General features: G+C 45.1%; 1 protein-coding gene across 1 annotated transcript in view; it reads right to left on the reverse strand.

Annotated features, from left to right (window-relative positions):
* Positions 1 to 15,154, reverse strand: part of ITGB7 (integrin subunit beta 7) — an 887,312-nt gene that overhangs the window by 518,541 nt on the left and 353,617 nt on the right. The window contains exon 4 of the mRNA XM_078687492.1: positions 7,999 to 8,200. Within this exon, the coding sequence (XP_078543618.1) occupies positions 7,999 to 8,200 (202 nt within the window). The remainder of the gene's footprint in view (positions 1 to 7,998; positions 8,201 to 15,154) is intronic.

The raw sequence follows: 15,154 nt of genomic DNA on the forward strand, positions 1-15,154 counted from the left end.
GCAATGGATTTTCCTCCTCTCGTTGACCTTTTGAACCTGGGGACGTGAAGTAGGTTGGCTGTAGAGGACCTGAGTGATCTTGACGGGTGATATTGATTAAAGTATTTGCGCAAGTACAATGGGCCCTGATGGTAAAAGGCTCTGTAGGTGATGGTCAGGACCTTGAAGAGTATGCGCTTGTGGATAGGGAGCCAGTGCAAGGCGTCCAGCGCTGCCGAGGCCGAAGATTTTCTGGGCAGTCTGAGGACCAGTCTGGCAGCTGCATGCTGGACTATTTGAAGTTTATGAAGGGCTGATCTGTTCAGTCCAGCATAGAGGCTGTTACAATAGTCCAGCCTAGATGTTATAAGAGTAACAGCTACCATACATCTGGCCCTCAGCGGAAGAAGATCGAAGAATTTCCTCAAGCTTCTGATAATGCCAAAACATACCCCTGCCACTTCCTTGGCTTGTTGGTCGAAAGTCAGGGTGTTCTCAAATTTTATTCCTAGGTTTCGCGCGGCATTAATGGTATTGGGGGAGCTTCTGCATTTTCAGGCCACCATTGTTGTGGAGAGAAGAGATTGTTGGGTCCAAAAGGTATGATTTCAGTTTTAGATGAATTGCACTTCAGATGGTTATGTGACATCCATTTGAAGGTATCTGACAGACATTCTTTTAATGTTTGTTCTGCGTTAGGTTGATTTTTATCGAGGGTCAGAACAAGCTGAGTGTCGTCAGCGTAAGCGACAGTACTGATGTTATGGGAGGAAATCCAATTAAGTAGAGGGACCATGTAAAGATTGAATAAGGTGGGGCTTAAACTGGAGCCCTGCGGGACCCCAGTTTTAGTGGATTTTTCCTCTGAAGAGAAGTCGCCTAACCTTACAATCTGGCGTCTATGTGCTAAGTAGTTTTTAAACCATTCGAACACGGTTCCTGCTATGCCAGCATTGGAAAGGCGATGTAAAAGGATAGCATGGGATACCGTGTCGAATGCTGCAGAGAGATCTAATAGGATCAGGACAGCTATTTTGCCCGGATCCAATGCAGCACGAATGGTTTCAGTGGAGGACAAAAGAGCAGATTCAGTGGAATGATGGGTTCTGAAACCTGCTTGACAAGGATGTAAAATGTCATTTTCTTCCAGGAATGCCTTTAGCTGTTTATTGGCGAGGGATTCTGCGATCTTGCAAATGGCAGGAAGGAGCGAAATGGGGCGTAGATTAGAGAGGGTGGTAGGGTCTTGTAATGCTTTTTTCTGTAGTGGTTTCACTATTGCTAACTTCCACTGAGGGGGAATTTCTCCCGATTGGAAGGATGAGTTGATGATAGCATTTATATGCGGATTGACCTCCTGTATTATGGAATTGAGGAGAGAAGGGGGACAGGGATCGGAAGGGGATCCTGATTTCAGGGTAGATATTCCCCGTAAAGAGGCGTCCAAGCTGATGTGGCTGAAATTTTCCCATTTAGGCAAATGGGGCTTAAGAGCAGCTTCATTAGTGGATTCTGTTATTACAAAATGAGGGAAGTCTTTGGTGAGCGTTTCTATTTTTTGGGTAAAGTAAGAGGCTATGTCATTGCATAGGCTCTGCGAAGGAGGAATCTCTTGAGTGGCAATTTTAGGTTTGGTGAAGCTGTTAACAATTTAAAAAATGTCTTTTTGCTTGTTGTCTGCCGCTTCAATACGGGAAGTGAAACAGTTCGACTTTGCCACTTTGATAGAAGAGTGATATAGTCTCCTAGCTTTCTTGTATATGGTTTTGGCGTCATTGTCATAATTCCGTCGCCATTTGCGCTCAAGAGATTTGATTTCTACCAGTTGTTCTTTTAGGCTGTCAGAAAACCAAGGGGCAGAGGCTTTCCTTTTTCCTAAGGTCTCTCCATTACTTTCTGGGTTTCTGATGTTATTTCCTATGTCGGTCATCCATCTTTCGAATTTTTGATAATCTATCGTGGTGTGTCCCGAGAGAATGGGTTTACTTTCCTTGGCCCAGCTGGTAAGATCTGGATGTTTCATGATTTTGCTCCAATTAGGTAAAGAGTTACCCTTTTTTGCTAACTTTTTGGACTTCAGTTTACTATTAGTGAGTTCAATGTTGAATTCTATATAAAAATGATCAGTCCAGGTCAGGGGTATGGGATCATTAACTTTCATTTTATCTAAGTTAGAGCATATGAAATCCAGAGAGTGTCCAGCTTTATGGGTGGCTTCGAGAGTCCTGAGTGTTAATCCTAGGATCTGTAGGATTTCTTTAAAATTAGAGGTGTATTTGTCAGTGGGATCATCTAAGTGGAAATTCAGATCACCTATGATTGTGAAATTAGAGTACTTAAGAATAAGGTCACTCAGTACCTCTCCTACACAGGCAAGGAACTGCAAAGGATTGCGAGGGAGACGATAGATTAAAGTTCCTGAAAAGGAAAAGGTGTCATGGACTTGAATACAAAAATATAAACTCTCCGCTTCTTCAATGTCAGGGAGTTCTCTGATAGAACATTTATACACGTCTCTATAAATGATGGCCAGGCCACCACCACATTGTCCTAGGCGATCTTGTCTGCAGATGGAATAGCCTGGGGGGATGGCATGGACTATATCGGGGTTGGACCACTCACGAAGCCAAGTTTCAGTAATGAAGAGACAGTCTAAGTCGTTTTCATGAACCAGGTCAAAGATATGAAGAGAGTTTTTACACATTGAGCGGGCGTTTATTAGGCCACCTTTAAAGCAGCTTGGGATCGAATGAGTGACATTGGGTTGATAAGGAGTTAGGGTATGTTTGCGGCTGACACAGCTGATCGGGCCGGCCCATTTATCCACATCAAGGGCATGGAGACAGTGTGAACTGGAATTATTCAAAGCAAGAAGAGAATTTTTAGAAAAAGGGATCACCTGAAAAGAGTTGGTGGCCCTAGGCCCGTCCTCGACGCGGACGAGCGCAGACGGGCTTGACTCAGGCTCGACTCCGGCGCGACAAAGGCGCGTCCGCTGCTCGCGTCCGCTGCTCGCGTTCGCTGCGCGAAGCAGTGGCCATCTGTATTTGTAGTCCCTTCTACAGCAAGGGCGCTGGGAAATGTAGTTTCCTACCGGAGTTCTGAGGGGACTGGTCCCGCGTTTGCCAGCCACAGTGTCTAATCGGCTGTGAGCTAGGGGGGAGTGTAATTCAATGATTTTAGGCAGTGGAGAAATGAATTTTAAAAAGACAAAGTGTCGAAATGCGGCGCAAAATAAAACACAGTAAATCACAGAATTTTTAAATGCACGCTAACTACCACCCGGCTTCCGCCTCAGGTGCAGGAACAATTAGGTGCTAGTGGCCGGAGCAGCCTGTTTGTAATCACTAGGCTTCCGACTCGAGGGTGAAAGGAATCTCGCGTCTCAAGGAGTGCTCCTCCCTTTGTAGTCCCTTCTACAGCAAGGGCGCTGGGAAATGTAGTTTCCTACCGGAGTTCTGAGGGGAATGGTCCCGCGTTTGCCAGCCACAGTGTCTAATCGGCTGTGAGCTAGGGGGGAGTGTAATTCAATGATTTTAGGCAGTGGAGAAATGAATTTTAAAAAGACAAAGTGTCGAAATGCGGCGCAAAATAAAACACAGTAAATCACAGAATTTTTAAATGCACGCTAACTACCACCCGGCTTCCGCCTCAGGTGCAGGAACAATTAGGTGCTAGTGGCCGGAGCAGCCTGTTTGTAATCACTAGGCTTCCGACTCGAGGGTGAAAGGAATCTCGCGTCTCAAGGAGTGCTCCTCCCTTTGTAGTCCCTTCTACAGCAAGGGCGCTGGGAAATGTAGTTTCCTACCGGAGTTCTGAGGGGACTGGTCCCGCGTTTGCCAGCCACAGTGTCTAATCGGCTGTGAGCTAAGGGGGAGTGTAATTCAATGATTTTAGGCAGTGGAGAAATGAATTTTAAAAAGACAAAGTGTCGAAATGCGGCGCAAAATAAAACACAGTAAATCACAGAATTTTTAAATGCACGCTAACTACCACCCGGCTTCCGCCTCAGGTGCAGGAACAATTAGGTGCTAGTGGCCGGAGCAGCCTGTTTGTAATCACTAGGCTTCCGACTCGAGGGTGAAAGGAATCTCGCGTCTCAAGGAGTGCTCCTCCCTTTGTAGTCCCTTCTACAGCAAGGGCGCTGGGAAATGTAGTTTCCTACCGGAGTTCTGAGGGGAATGGTCCCGCGTTTGCCAGCCACAGTGTCTAATCGGCTGTGAGCTAGGGGGGAGTGTAATTCAATGATTTTAGGCAGTGGAGAAATGAATTTTAAAAAGACAAAGTGTCGAAATGCGGCGCAAAAAAACCCACAGTAAATCACAGAATTTTTAAATGCAGGTTAACTACCACCCGGCTTCCGCCTCAGGTGCAGGAGCAATTAGGTGCTAGTGGCCGGAGCAGCCTGGTTGTAATCACTAGGCTTCCGACTCGAGGGTGAAAGGAATCTCGCGTCTCAAGGAGCGCTCCTCCCTTTGTAGTCCCTTCTACAGCAAGGGCGCTGGGAAATGTAGTTTCCTACCGGAGTTCTGAGGGGAATGGTCCCGCGTTTGCCAGCCACAGTGTCTAATCGGCTGTGAGCTAGGGGGGAGTGTAATTCAATGATTTTAGGCAGTGGAGAAATGAATTTTAAAAAGACAAAGTGTCGAAATGCGGCGCAAAATAAAACACAGTAAATCACAGAATTTTTAAATGCAGGCTAACTACCACCCTGCTTCCGCCTCAGGTGCAGGAACAATTAGGTGCTAGTGGCCGGACCGGCCTGGTTGTAATCACTAGGCTTCCGACTCGAGGGTGAAAGGAATCTCGCGTCTCAAGGAGCGCTCCTCCCTTTGTAGTCCCTTCTACAGCAAGGGCGCTGGGAAATGTAGTTTCCTACCGGAGTTCTGAGGGGAATGGTCCTGCGTTTGCCAGCCACAGTGTCTAATCGGCTGTGAGCTAGGGGGGAGTGTAATTCAATGATTTTAAGCAGTGCAGAAATGAATTTTAAAAAGACAAAGTGTCGAAATGCGGCGCAAAATAAAACACAGTAAATCACAGAATTTTTAAATGCAGGCTAACTACCACCCTGCTTCCGCCTCAGGTGCAGGAACAATTAGGTGCTAGTGGCCGGACCGGCCTGGTTGTAATCACTAGGCTTCCGACTCGAGGGTGAAAGGAATCTCGCGTCTCAAGGAGCGCTCCTCCCTTTGTAGTCCCTTCTACAGCAAGGGCGCTGGGAAATGTAGTTTCCTACCGGAGTTCTGAGGGGAATGGTCCTGCGTTTGCCAGCCACAGTGTCTAATCGGCTGTGAGCTAGGGGGGAGTGTAATTCAATGATTTTAGGCAGTGGAGAAATGAATTTTAAAAAGACAAAGTGTCGTAATGCGGCGCAAAATAAAACACAGTAAATCACAGAATTTTTAAATGCAGGCTAACTACCACCCGGCTTCCGCCTCAGGTGCAGGAACAATTAGGTGCTAGTGGCCGGAGCAGCCTGGTTGTAATCACTAGGCTTCCGACTCGAGGGTGAAAGGAATCCCTTAGTTCATATCTCTGTCCAAGATGTCAGAACTCCTATTCCCTGGGTCAGAGCTATAGTCACACCCCTAAGGTGTTGCGCAACTCCCCCCTGAAACCAGTTCTGCAACAGGTCTTCCCCATTTGGGGGAGATGCCAGCCTACCTCAACAAAGGGCAGGGCAGGCTACAGTGTGACTCCCATTTGCCTATCACTTGCGGCTGCCCCTTTGAGTGTGGGTCATCAGTGGCCACATACCCAGGCAAACATCACAGGAGGACGTCACATCTCCTCCGACCAACAGGCCTTTTGCTTCTTTGCCTGGTGCGCCATTCATTCCTCCTGGCAGGAGGGCAGCAGGCTGTCATCAAACAACTGCTGTAGTTAATCAGAAATAGAGGGTAGAACTTTGAGGTAAGAATGTGGTGAATTTCTAAAGTCATAATTATATAAACAAGAAGATTCTATCAAAGAGAAAAAGTGATAATTTTTATTTTGTATTTTATTTTGTTTTCTGAGGTGATGCTAGGCTCTCTCTTAAGTTGGAAAAGATGAGAGCACAGTGTGCTTGTTAAAATACCCCTCACACACTAAAAAAATCCTTTAGTGTCATGCTTCATCATAGGGGTCTTCCCGTCCCTATAACGGGGCGGGGCGTGCTACGACCAGACGAACTACGTGGGAGCACTCTAGTTGTGACAGAGGCTATGTGTCAGTGCAGGGGTGTCAGTGAAAGTGTAGGGACCTAACTAGTGAGTGTGAAAAAATTCCAAAAAGGTTTAAAAATTCCCTGGCTTAGTAGAAAAAACATTTTTATTCACTTCTCTAGCTGGGAACATTAAGAAGGGGATGTTGAGGTAGAGCATTAGCTTGCTACCTAGTCGACATGTTTCGTAAGCAGTCCCCCACTGCTTACTCATCAGGACCATATCATGATCCCTACCACTAAAAACTCAGTTCTACAGAGGTATGCCTACTGTCCTACAAACAATGCAGCAAAAATAGGCTGACTGTTTGGGCTTCAGGGCATGAGCTGGCCCAGGTGAAGCGAGGTAAATTCAATGAGTACCAAAAATATTGACCTAATGCGGTCTTCTTTTTGATAGTTTTTCAATGCCCCATGAACTTGCAGGCGAGGGGTACTCAGCGCGGTTGAATTACCGGCAGAAGAAGAACTCCTTATTCCTACCCCCGTGCTGCTTAAAGGCCCCGTGCTGCCTTCGGCTCGGGGCCTTTAACGCTGGAGAGGGCCTTTAATTGCCGGTATAGCCCTCTACGGCGGGCTATAAGGCTATATTAAAAAGGGAGGTTTGGACTTGGCAGTGGAGTTAATTTTGCCATGTAGAGCTGGTAGTTTAAGAGCTGCCATACCAGTCTGCATTGGCAGACCTAGAGACATGTTTTCACTTTGCCACTGCAGTGGTGATACAATTAAGGGCTTTAGCTCACTAGTGACATTTTACTTACTAGCCATGGGTACACTTTGTACCATATACAAGGGACTTAAAGGTAAGTGAAATATGACAATCAGGTATTCTCTAATTGCGCAAAGATTATGAGGGTCAGAACACGTGCACTGGGGCCTGGTCAGCAGGGCCCAGTGCATTTCAGGGTTGAAAAACAAGCAACTTCATTCCAAAAATTTGAAGGATTGTTCATACAAAGAGAGGCATTTCCTTACACATTATTAACATTTTGGATATATTTTTTAAGTTTCTTCAGCATTCTAAAAATGTCTTATTTTTTGTTTTTACTTTCCTCCTTGTCTACAACTTTCTTCCCATTTCCTTGAGGTCACCTTTCTATATCTTCTCCATTTCTTCACATTATATTTCAGTTGTACTTATTTCACATCTTTTGATTTGATTTTGATTTCTATCTCTCTGTCAAATTAGTTTCATTTGTGTATTATGCCCAAACATCGTATTTGTTAGGTGCCATGGGTGTGGATGGTGAGAGGGGATTTGCTAATCTAGTTCAGTAACTGGTGTAGTATAGTCTTATTAGTTTTGATTTGTATTGCTTTTGTGTGTGATGTAGTTGCTGTGAGGTCGTATCCATTATTTTCTTACTATGGTCACCAAAGTCATCAATGCTGCTAACCTTACTTTTTCATATAGTAGGAAACTTGCTGTACTGCTACATAAGATCTACATCAAAGGCTTGTCAAATCTAACAAGAGTAGTAAACAACTGAAGAGGACAGTGTTGGAAGGTAATCGAACAATCATCATTAGATACATTGAATAAAAGTGAAGTACATTTGGAGAAAGTTTCACCTTGATATTCATTGAGAAAAAGAAACCCTGCTAGTCAATTCTTTAAGATGGAGGATTAAAAGCATTTGTATATGTCAGCTGATCAGAGGATTCCATTAAGCAGACTGGCTAAACAGTATCGTAAGAGCACTCAGATTGCAATAATCTAGTATCTAAAAAAGAATCAAGAATACATTGCAGATCAAAAGTGTGGAAATATTGGACAGTGCATGTAGTTAATCGGACAGTGTGATGTTACTCACCTGGCCGCAGTGTCAGCTGGATTTTTTGAGGGGCCAGTTGAGTCACAGTCTTTTTATCCGAGTTGTCGCTGAGTGGAGTGTCCTCCAGGATCTTATATGAGCTACGCGGGTCCATTATCTGGTCCTGGTCACATCCCCGTTTCAATAACTGCTCCTGTGTTCCACAGCGGGAGGAATCTGCCTCGCCCACTTTAGTGAAGTTCTGACATGACAGAAAGAAGGGAGGGATACTTTCATTAGGGAATACTCTCATGTAGTCATGACACAGTGTATATGCACCTATTCAGTTACTGGTCATTCAATCATAGTGTACTAATGTTGACCATTCAAAGATTTGTGATGTTGAACACCTGTATATTGCAAACACGACCAGTGCAATCTCCAGATCAGTCTGACCATATGCAGATGGTCCTGTCCAGCCCCAAAATATATGTTTAATTTCTGCAGGCTTATGCCTTAATAGATGCATTTATAAGGCTTAGGGACAGAGGAGAGAGCAACTAGTCAGGTTGTGAGCAAGGAAAAGGCAAATATGAGACAAGACATGAGGACAGTGGAAGTTGGGAGAACCGAGAGACAGTGGACCTTACGTTTGAGGCAAGATTTGTTATTACTGAAAAGGAGGAGAATAGGGAATGGTGAGGAAAACAAAAGTATGAATGGAAAGCAAGGAGATCAGCAATTAGAAGTATATCGGTGAACTGAGGAAAAAAATACCACCATACAATGAAGTAGGGTAGAGGAAGTAATGGAAATGATGAGTTCGACTATGACTCCATAGCAACCGTACTTAGATTAAAAACACTTCTTGCCCTTTAGTAATTACCCTACTACCGTGGTGAAGTGACAGGGAAATCATAGAAGCAGGCTTTCACTCACATTGTCAATGTCACTCTCTACTTTAATAATATTCTACTATTCATGGGTCCAACATTAAGAAAGCATTATACCTTCACTACAGACAGTATCAATAATTCTATTTACCCCCACACCCCCATTAGTAACCTGGGAGGAATCATTTAAGTGCCATTATAATGCTCGGTTTCAAGATATAATGCTATATGATGTCCCTCCAAAAACGTTTTATCTAATGTGGATGTGACATAGGAGGCACAGCAATTGGCTGATCACGTACAGTGATGGATACATCTGGAAAAATACTAGACACAAGCAAGATAAAATATATGCCTGGTCTTCTACAACTGACTTAGCAGCCTAGAATTTTGAAAAGGAAAACATTAATATTAAAGGACCATTAACCTGAAAAAAAATGAATAATACAAAATTAACAGGACTGATCAATTGTATATGTCATACAAATAATCAGAGGACTGGTAGTAACTCTGTGGATTTGGAGATAGAAAAGGTCTCCGGCATGGCTAGAGAGAGTGAATGCCCCTGCTTCGTGTTGCCCATAGCAAGTTCTGTGGGTATTTTGTGATTTTTATATTTGTCTGCTATTCCCCTGCAACCAGGCCCATGCTCCATCCATGTGCAACATGGATGCTACATGTGTATGTGTGTTTTTGTGTGTGTGATGACCAATGTTTGGGATGAAATGTTTTACGTAAGGAACATGGTCTGTACTGATTTGCATTAGTATGGCCTTCTGCCTAGATTGGCAGAGTAGGCGAAAAATGATGGGTTGGAATGCCACCCCCAACAATTGCCACTGGTAAGGCTATTTGGACGCAATCTTCCCATCATATTGTTGGGTGTTTAATTGCCTAGAAACCTGAGACTGGTGCAGCTTTCCAAGCCTAGTGTTGCCAATGTTTGTTAATTCCAAAACGTTGTAAATTTGCCCCCATTCAAAGTGAACTTCTATGGGTGAAGATTTACTATTTTTTTGGGTAAACCAGCCACTATACACATTTAAGTTTCAAGCTCCAAAAATTAACAAGTTAAAAGCTCTAAGCGAAATGAGAATGATACGCAAAAACAATACAGATGAAGCAAACCCGACTCAGGGTGCCCAAGCCCAACTACCGAGCCAATAATGCATTTGTGGGTGTCACACTCCATACACCCCCCTGAAGCTGAGGCACTGCCTGTTCACCTGAGCCTGGAGTCCTCCCTGGAACCCATGACTATGGAACCGTACAACACAACTGCCAGGAGTTCCTGCCCTGGGGTCACTTATTTTAAATGTATTTTTGCTGTACACACTCTTCTCCGTCTCTGTTATGAGAAGCTATGTTATGTGTGGGTGGGACAAGGGCCTATGACTGGGAAGAGCCAAAAACATAGGGATTGAGGGTATAGCACCGAGAATTCTAAGCACTAATTGTTTTTTAATACATTTTTAGCCATTGGACACTCACACAAGTGAGGTATCATTTTACTCAGGAGACTGAGGAGATCATTGTGGGGTAGGACATTTTTGCTTGCACTGTGTTTCCACTCAAAAAGATGTGGAAAATGTGTTTTTCTCAGCTAAATTTGAGGTTTTCAGGGGATTCTGGGTAGGAAAACATTGGGGGAACCACGCAAGCCATACCTCAAAGACTCCCAGGGTTTCTAGTTTCCAGAAATGTGTGGGTTTGGTAATTTCCCAAAATGGCTGCCGAGCCTGGGGCCAAAAACCCAGGTGACCCCCCTTGCAAAACCAGATTGTTTTGTGATAGGTAATTTTGATGGCTTTTCAATGCATTTTGGGCCCTTGCCTGCCCCGGGTACTTGACCCACCCACGGGAGTGAGGTACCATTTTTATCGGGAGACCTGGTGGAATGTTGGGTGGTAGGAAATGTGTGGATCCATGCAAATTCCAGAACATTCCATAACAGAAATGTGGGGAAAATGTGTTTTTTTACAAAGTTTGAGGTTTGCTAGGGATTCTGGGTAACAGAATCTGGTGAGAGTCAGACAAGTCACCCTATCCTGGATTCCACTTGGTGTCTAGTTTTTAGAAAGTATAGGTTTGCTAGATTTCCCTAGGTTCCGGCAGAGCTAGGGTCCAAAATCCACAGGTAGGAACATCGGGGGGGGGGTTGTTTGCCCCTATATGCCCATTTTTGGGGGATGGGCAGCCCCCACCCCCATGCATAATAAAAGCCAGCGTAATCGCTGGCGCCTAGTGAGCTTCCTGCTTCCACTGGGGGAGATCAGGGGCCACTGCCTCCAGGGGGGTCATAAAGACTGTGGCATATTGGGGGGGGGGCGATGGGCATTGATATGCCCATTCTGGACAGCTCCCACCCCCATGCATAAAAAAAGGGCAGCGTAATCGCTGGCGCATAGTGAGCTTTCTGCCCCCGTGGGGGGCAGATCAGGGGCCACTGCCCCCGGGGGGGGGACGTAAAGACTGTAACCTTTTTTTGGGGGGTACGGGCATTGGCATGCCCATTGTGGGCTGACCCGGCCCCTGAATTAAAAAAACAAATATATTTCCTCATGCCTAGTGGAGTTTCTGCCCGGGGGGGGGCAGATAAGGTACTATTGCCTCCAGGGGGGCAGAAAGACTGTGGTAATTGTTTTTGTGAGGGGGCATTGAAATGCCCATTCTGGGCAGCCCCCACCCCTACATCATTACAAAATCCCAGGTGCCTAGTGGGCTTTTTGCCCCCCCGGGGGCAGATCAGGGACTTCTGCCCCATCTGCTCCTGGGGGGGGGGCAGAAAGACTGTTGCATTTCTTTGGGGCCCATCCTGGGCAGCTCCCACCCAACATTACTATAAAAACGTACCTTGTTTCTAGTGGGCTTTCTACCCCCCTGGGGGTAAGATTGGGAGCTACTGCCCCATCTGCCCCCAGGGGGGGCCGAAATACTGGAATTTGTCCGGTGGGGGGGGCATTGTCATGTCCATTTTGGGCATCCCTCACCCCAATATAAATACAAAAAAAAATCCTGGGTTTCTAGTGGGCTTTCTGCCCCCGTGGTCATATTGGGGGTTACTGCCTCTGCCTGCCCCCTGGGGGGGGGGGGGGCAGAAACATTAGGATTTCTCTGGGGGGTGGGGGCATTGTCATGCCCATTTTGGGCAAGCCCCAACCCAACATTACTAAAAAAAAAAAAGTCCCTGGTTTCTAGTGGGCTTTCTGCCCCCCGTGGTCAGATTGGGAGCTACTGCCCCCGGGGGAGCATTGTCATGCCCATTTTGGGCAGCCCCCACCCCAACATAAATGCAAAATAATAGTACCTGGTTTCTAGTGGGCTTTCTGCCCCCCTGGGGGGCATATTGGGGGCTGGTGATTGGGGGAGCAAAGGCCCTTGACCAAGGGCCACTCCCCCCCTCCTTGGTGTCTAGTGGGTGGATCCCTCCTTGGGCACGGTGGCGCAGGACGGCTCCCGGACGTCCTGCGCACGGAAGAGGTTAATACTTACTTTCAGTATGTTGTCTGTACATGCACCTCTTTTTGATTACCTGGACTATAATGTTGCTTCAGCTACAATAATAATCTAGGGGGCCATATTTAGCACTTACATGACTACTTTAGAGGGTATATAGCCTGGGGGCTATTCACCAACTGCCTTTTGTAGTAAATTTAGCAGCACTACAATAGCATTACAAACATACTACAAAATGTTATTCACAAACTGCTAATGTACTACTGTGTTTTTTGCAGTAGTACTTTAGAAGTACTACAACATGCAGTTTGTGAATAGCCCCCAGGGCCTTCAATTGGTGGAGACATGTAAGGTACACTTTTGGAGTAAATTTACACTCACATTTTGTGAATAAACAAAAAGTAGTAAACTTACTCAAAAGTGTAAATTATTCAAAAGTGTAAGTTACCTTTGTGAACCAGGCCCATCTAGTGACTAGTTCAACCAAAAAACAGTAAATCTGCACCCATAGAAGTGCTCCTTGAATGGGTACACATGTACTATTTTTTGGAATTCACAAACATTAGCAGCAGTAGACTTGGAAAGCTGCTCCCGTCTCTGGTTTCCAGGCATACTACTGGCAATCAAACACCCAAAAGGTGATGGGGTGAATACTTGCAAATAATCTTACCAGTAGCAATCACTCAGGGTAGCATTCCTACCCACTACTTTTCTTCCCCTGAACTGCTGTAAACAGAGGCTTACCTAATTCAAGTCAATGCTGACACTCTTCCTCATGGAAACAGTCCACCCCGAATCTTGGTTTGGAAATGTAGGATTCACACCCCAGAATATCACTCACTCGTGACTGGATTCTGAAGGGCATTTGCCATGGGTGCCTGTAACCAGCACATTCATTTGCGTGACTTCACTTATGCTCTAAGGGGAACATCACAGAACATCACCCCTGACACCAAAATGCTTCTCAAATAGCCCATTCTCATATCCTATGCCTAGTGACTAACTTAAGGATAAGAATTCCACCCCGGTCAATCACATACAACCAGGGGTGTAACACAGACCCCCTGCAGCCCTTACGGTGCAGCCCCCTCAAGCATCCAGGGGGCCCTTACTCTTTCAAGGTGCCCCCATTCAGCTCAAGGCCAATAAATATCTGTGAAATATGGGACACCTATTCACATTCTGCGGTAGTAGGGGAAGGCTATCATTTTGCATTAAAATGCTTCTCACATAAGCCACGCTGCAATTCAAGACTCTTCCACCCAGAGTAGGGTGACCAGATTTTCTATATCAAAAACGGGAACATTCTATAGACATAGAAGTAAGACTATGTATAGCCTCTTCCACATAGGGCCTCATTATTTATAACCTAGGCGGAGCGAAATTACTTCATGCTTTTATCTCGCTCCACCTGACTATAAGCTGTTTGGGTGTTCCCCAACCAGTTTATCTAGGGGTGGGACAACTACATATGATGTTTCTGGTCGGTAAAACCACCTGGAAAATACATTGCATTAAACTTTAGCTGCAGCAGCAGCCAAGTCTTATTACACTTTCTTCTGCGAGAAAAATGTACCCTCTTTTTTCCATCCTTCCCCCCAACCTATCCCTCCAAACCACCAGGCCCACACATACTTTTACCACTTGCTCACTGCAGATGGTCAATGTATGCAATAAAACCCCAAGGGGTGTTTCCTCGTAATTGCACTGAACTGGTGCTAAATTACTGCTCACTAACAATAACAATTCTTGTGCTTTTAGCCGTACCCCGGTACTATACAATTTATAATCAGGCCCCTTTCTAACAGAAAAGCTAGAGACAATGATACAGACATATGACGATTATGCTAATAGTGATACACATTGCACAACTTTAGACAGATATTTTTGTGGTAATCGCGGAGGGCATTAAATGCAAAGGTTCTTATCCATATTAAATGTCCATTTAAGTCATGAGAGATTTAGGGCTGTGAATGTTCTAGTTCTTTTATTTTATAGTCACGCCTGATTTGCACGTCACATAAGATCGTTATTGAATGTTTTAAATGGCATGTGCCACAGAAAAAAGGCATGCTGTGTGGCTTAGTACATGTCAAGCTCAGCTGCTTCTCTCTGAATTAAGTTAAGAGAATGGTGTACTTGTTTTAGGAAAATAGATGCCTATCTTTCAAAAGCGCTACAAGAAGTTTTTTGTAAAACTCTTGCTCTAAGCTTAATCACCCAATAAATTGGAAATCGAGAAGGAAAATAAGGAGCAATTTCGAGGGACTTAAAATTTGTAGCCTCTTTTGCAGTGATGTTTGTACATTTCCTGTTATCCCCCAGCTCACTGCTCTCAGTCGTACTGGGTACAGGCACGTGCAAACCTCAGTGCTCTTTCTCACACACAGACTGCAACTGTGAGAGTGTTCTCATGATACAAACCTGCTGTTTCGTGACAAGTGCAAACCTGCGGTTAGTGGGTGAGTTTCCTCTATCGCTCTCATTTCCCACAGCGATGCACGCTGTATTACATCCTGTGCGAGACATCTGTCTCCCTAACCCTGTTAGACTCTTTTTCAAAGTGTAAAATAGGCTACCGTATTTCTGCACACCCAGTCAATATGGTGCAGCATATGACTCCACAAAGGGTCTTGGACAGGGTCGGATTGGGATCAAAATTCGTCCCGGGCACTCCCAAAAAAGTGACCCACATTCCTGGGTCATGCCCGTTCACGAAACAGCATTTGTTTAGTCTCATCGGGCTAATTTTTAGAGAAATGTTTAATAAATTATGTATTTTAAAGCTCATAGAGCCAGAAACATTGGTAAAAACTAAAAGCACTACATTTAGGTGGGGCGGGCGAAGTGAAATAAAGTGGCGCAAA

This window comes from Lissotriton helveticus, chromosome 1_1 (genome assembly GCF_964261635.1).
Source record: "Lissotriton helveticus chromosome 1_1, aLisHel1.1, whole genome shotgun sequence".
NCBI lineage: Eukaryota > Metazoa > Chordata > Amphibia > Caudata > Salamandridae > Lissotriton > Lissotriton helveticus.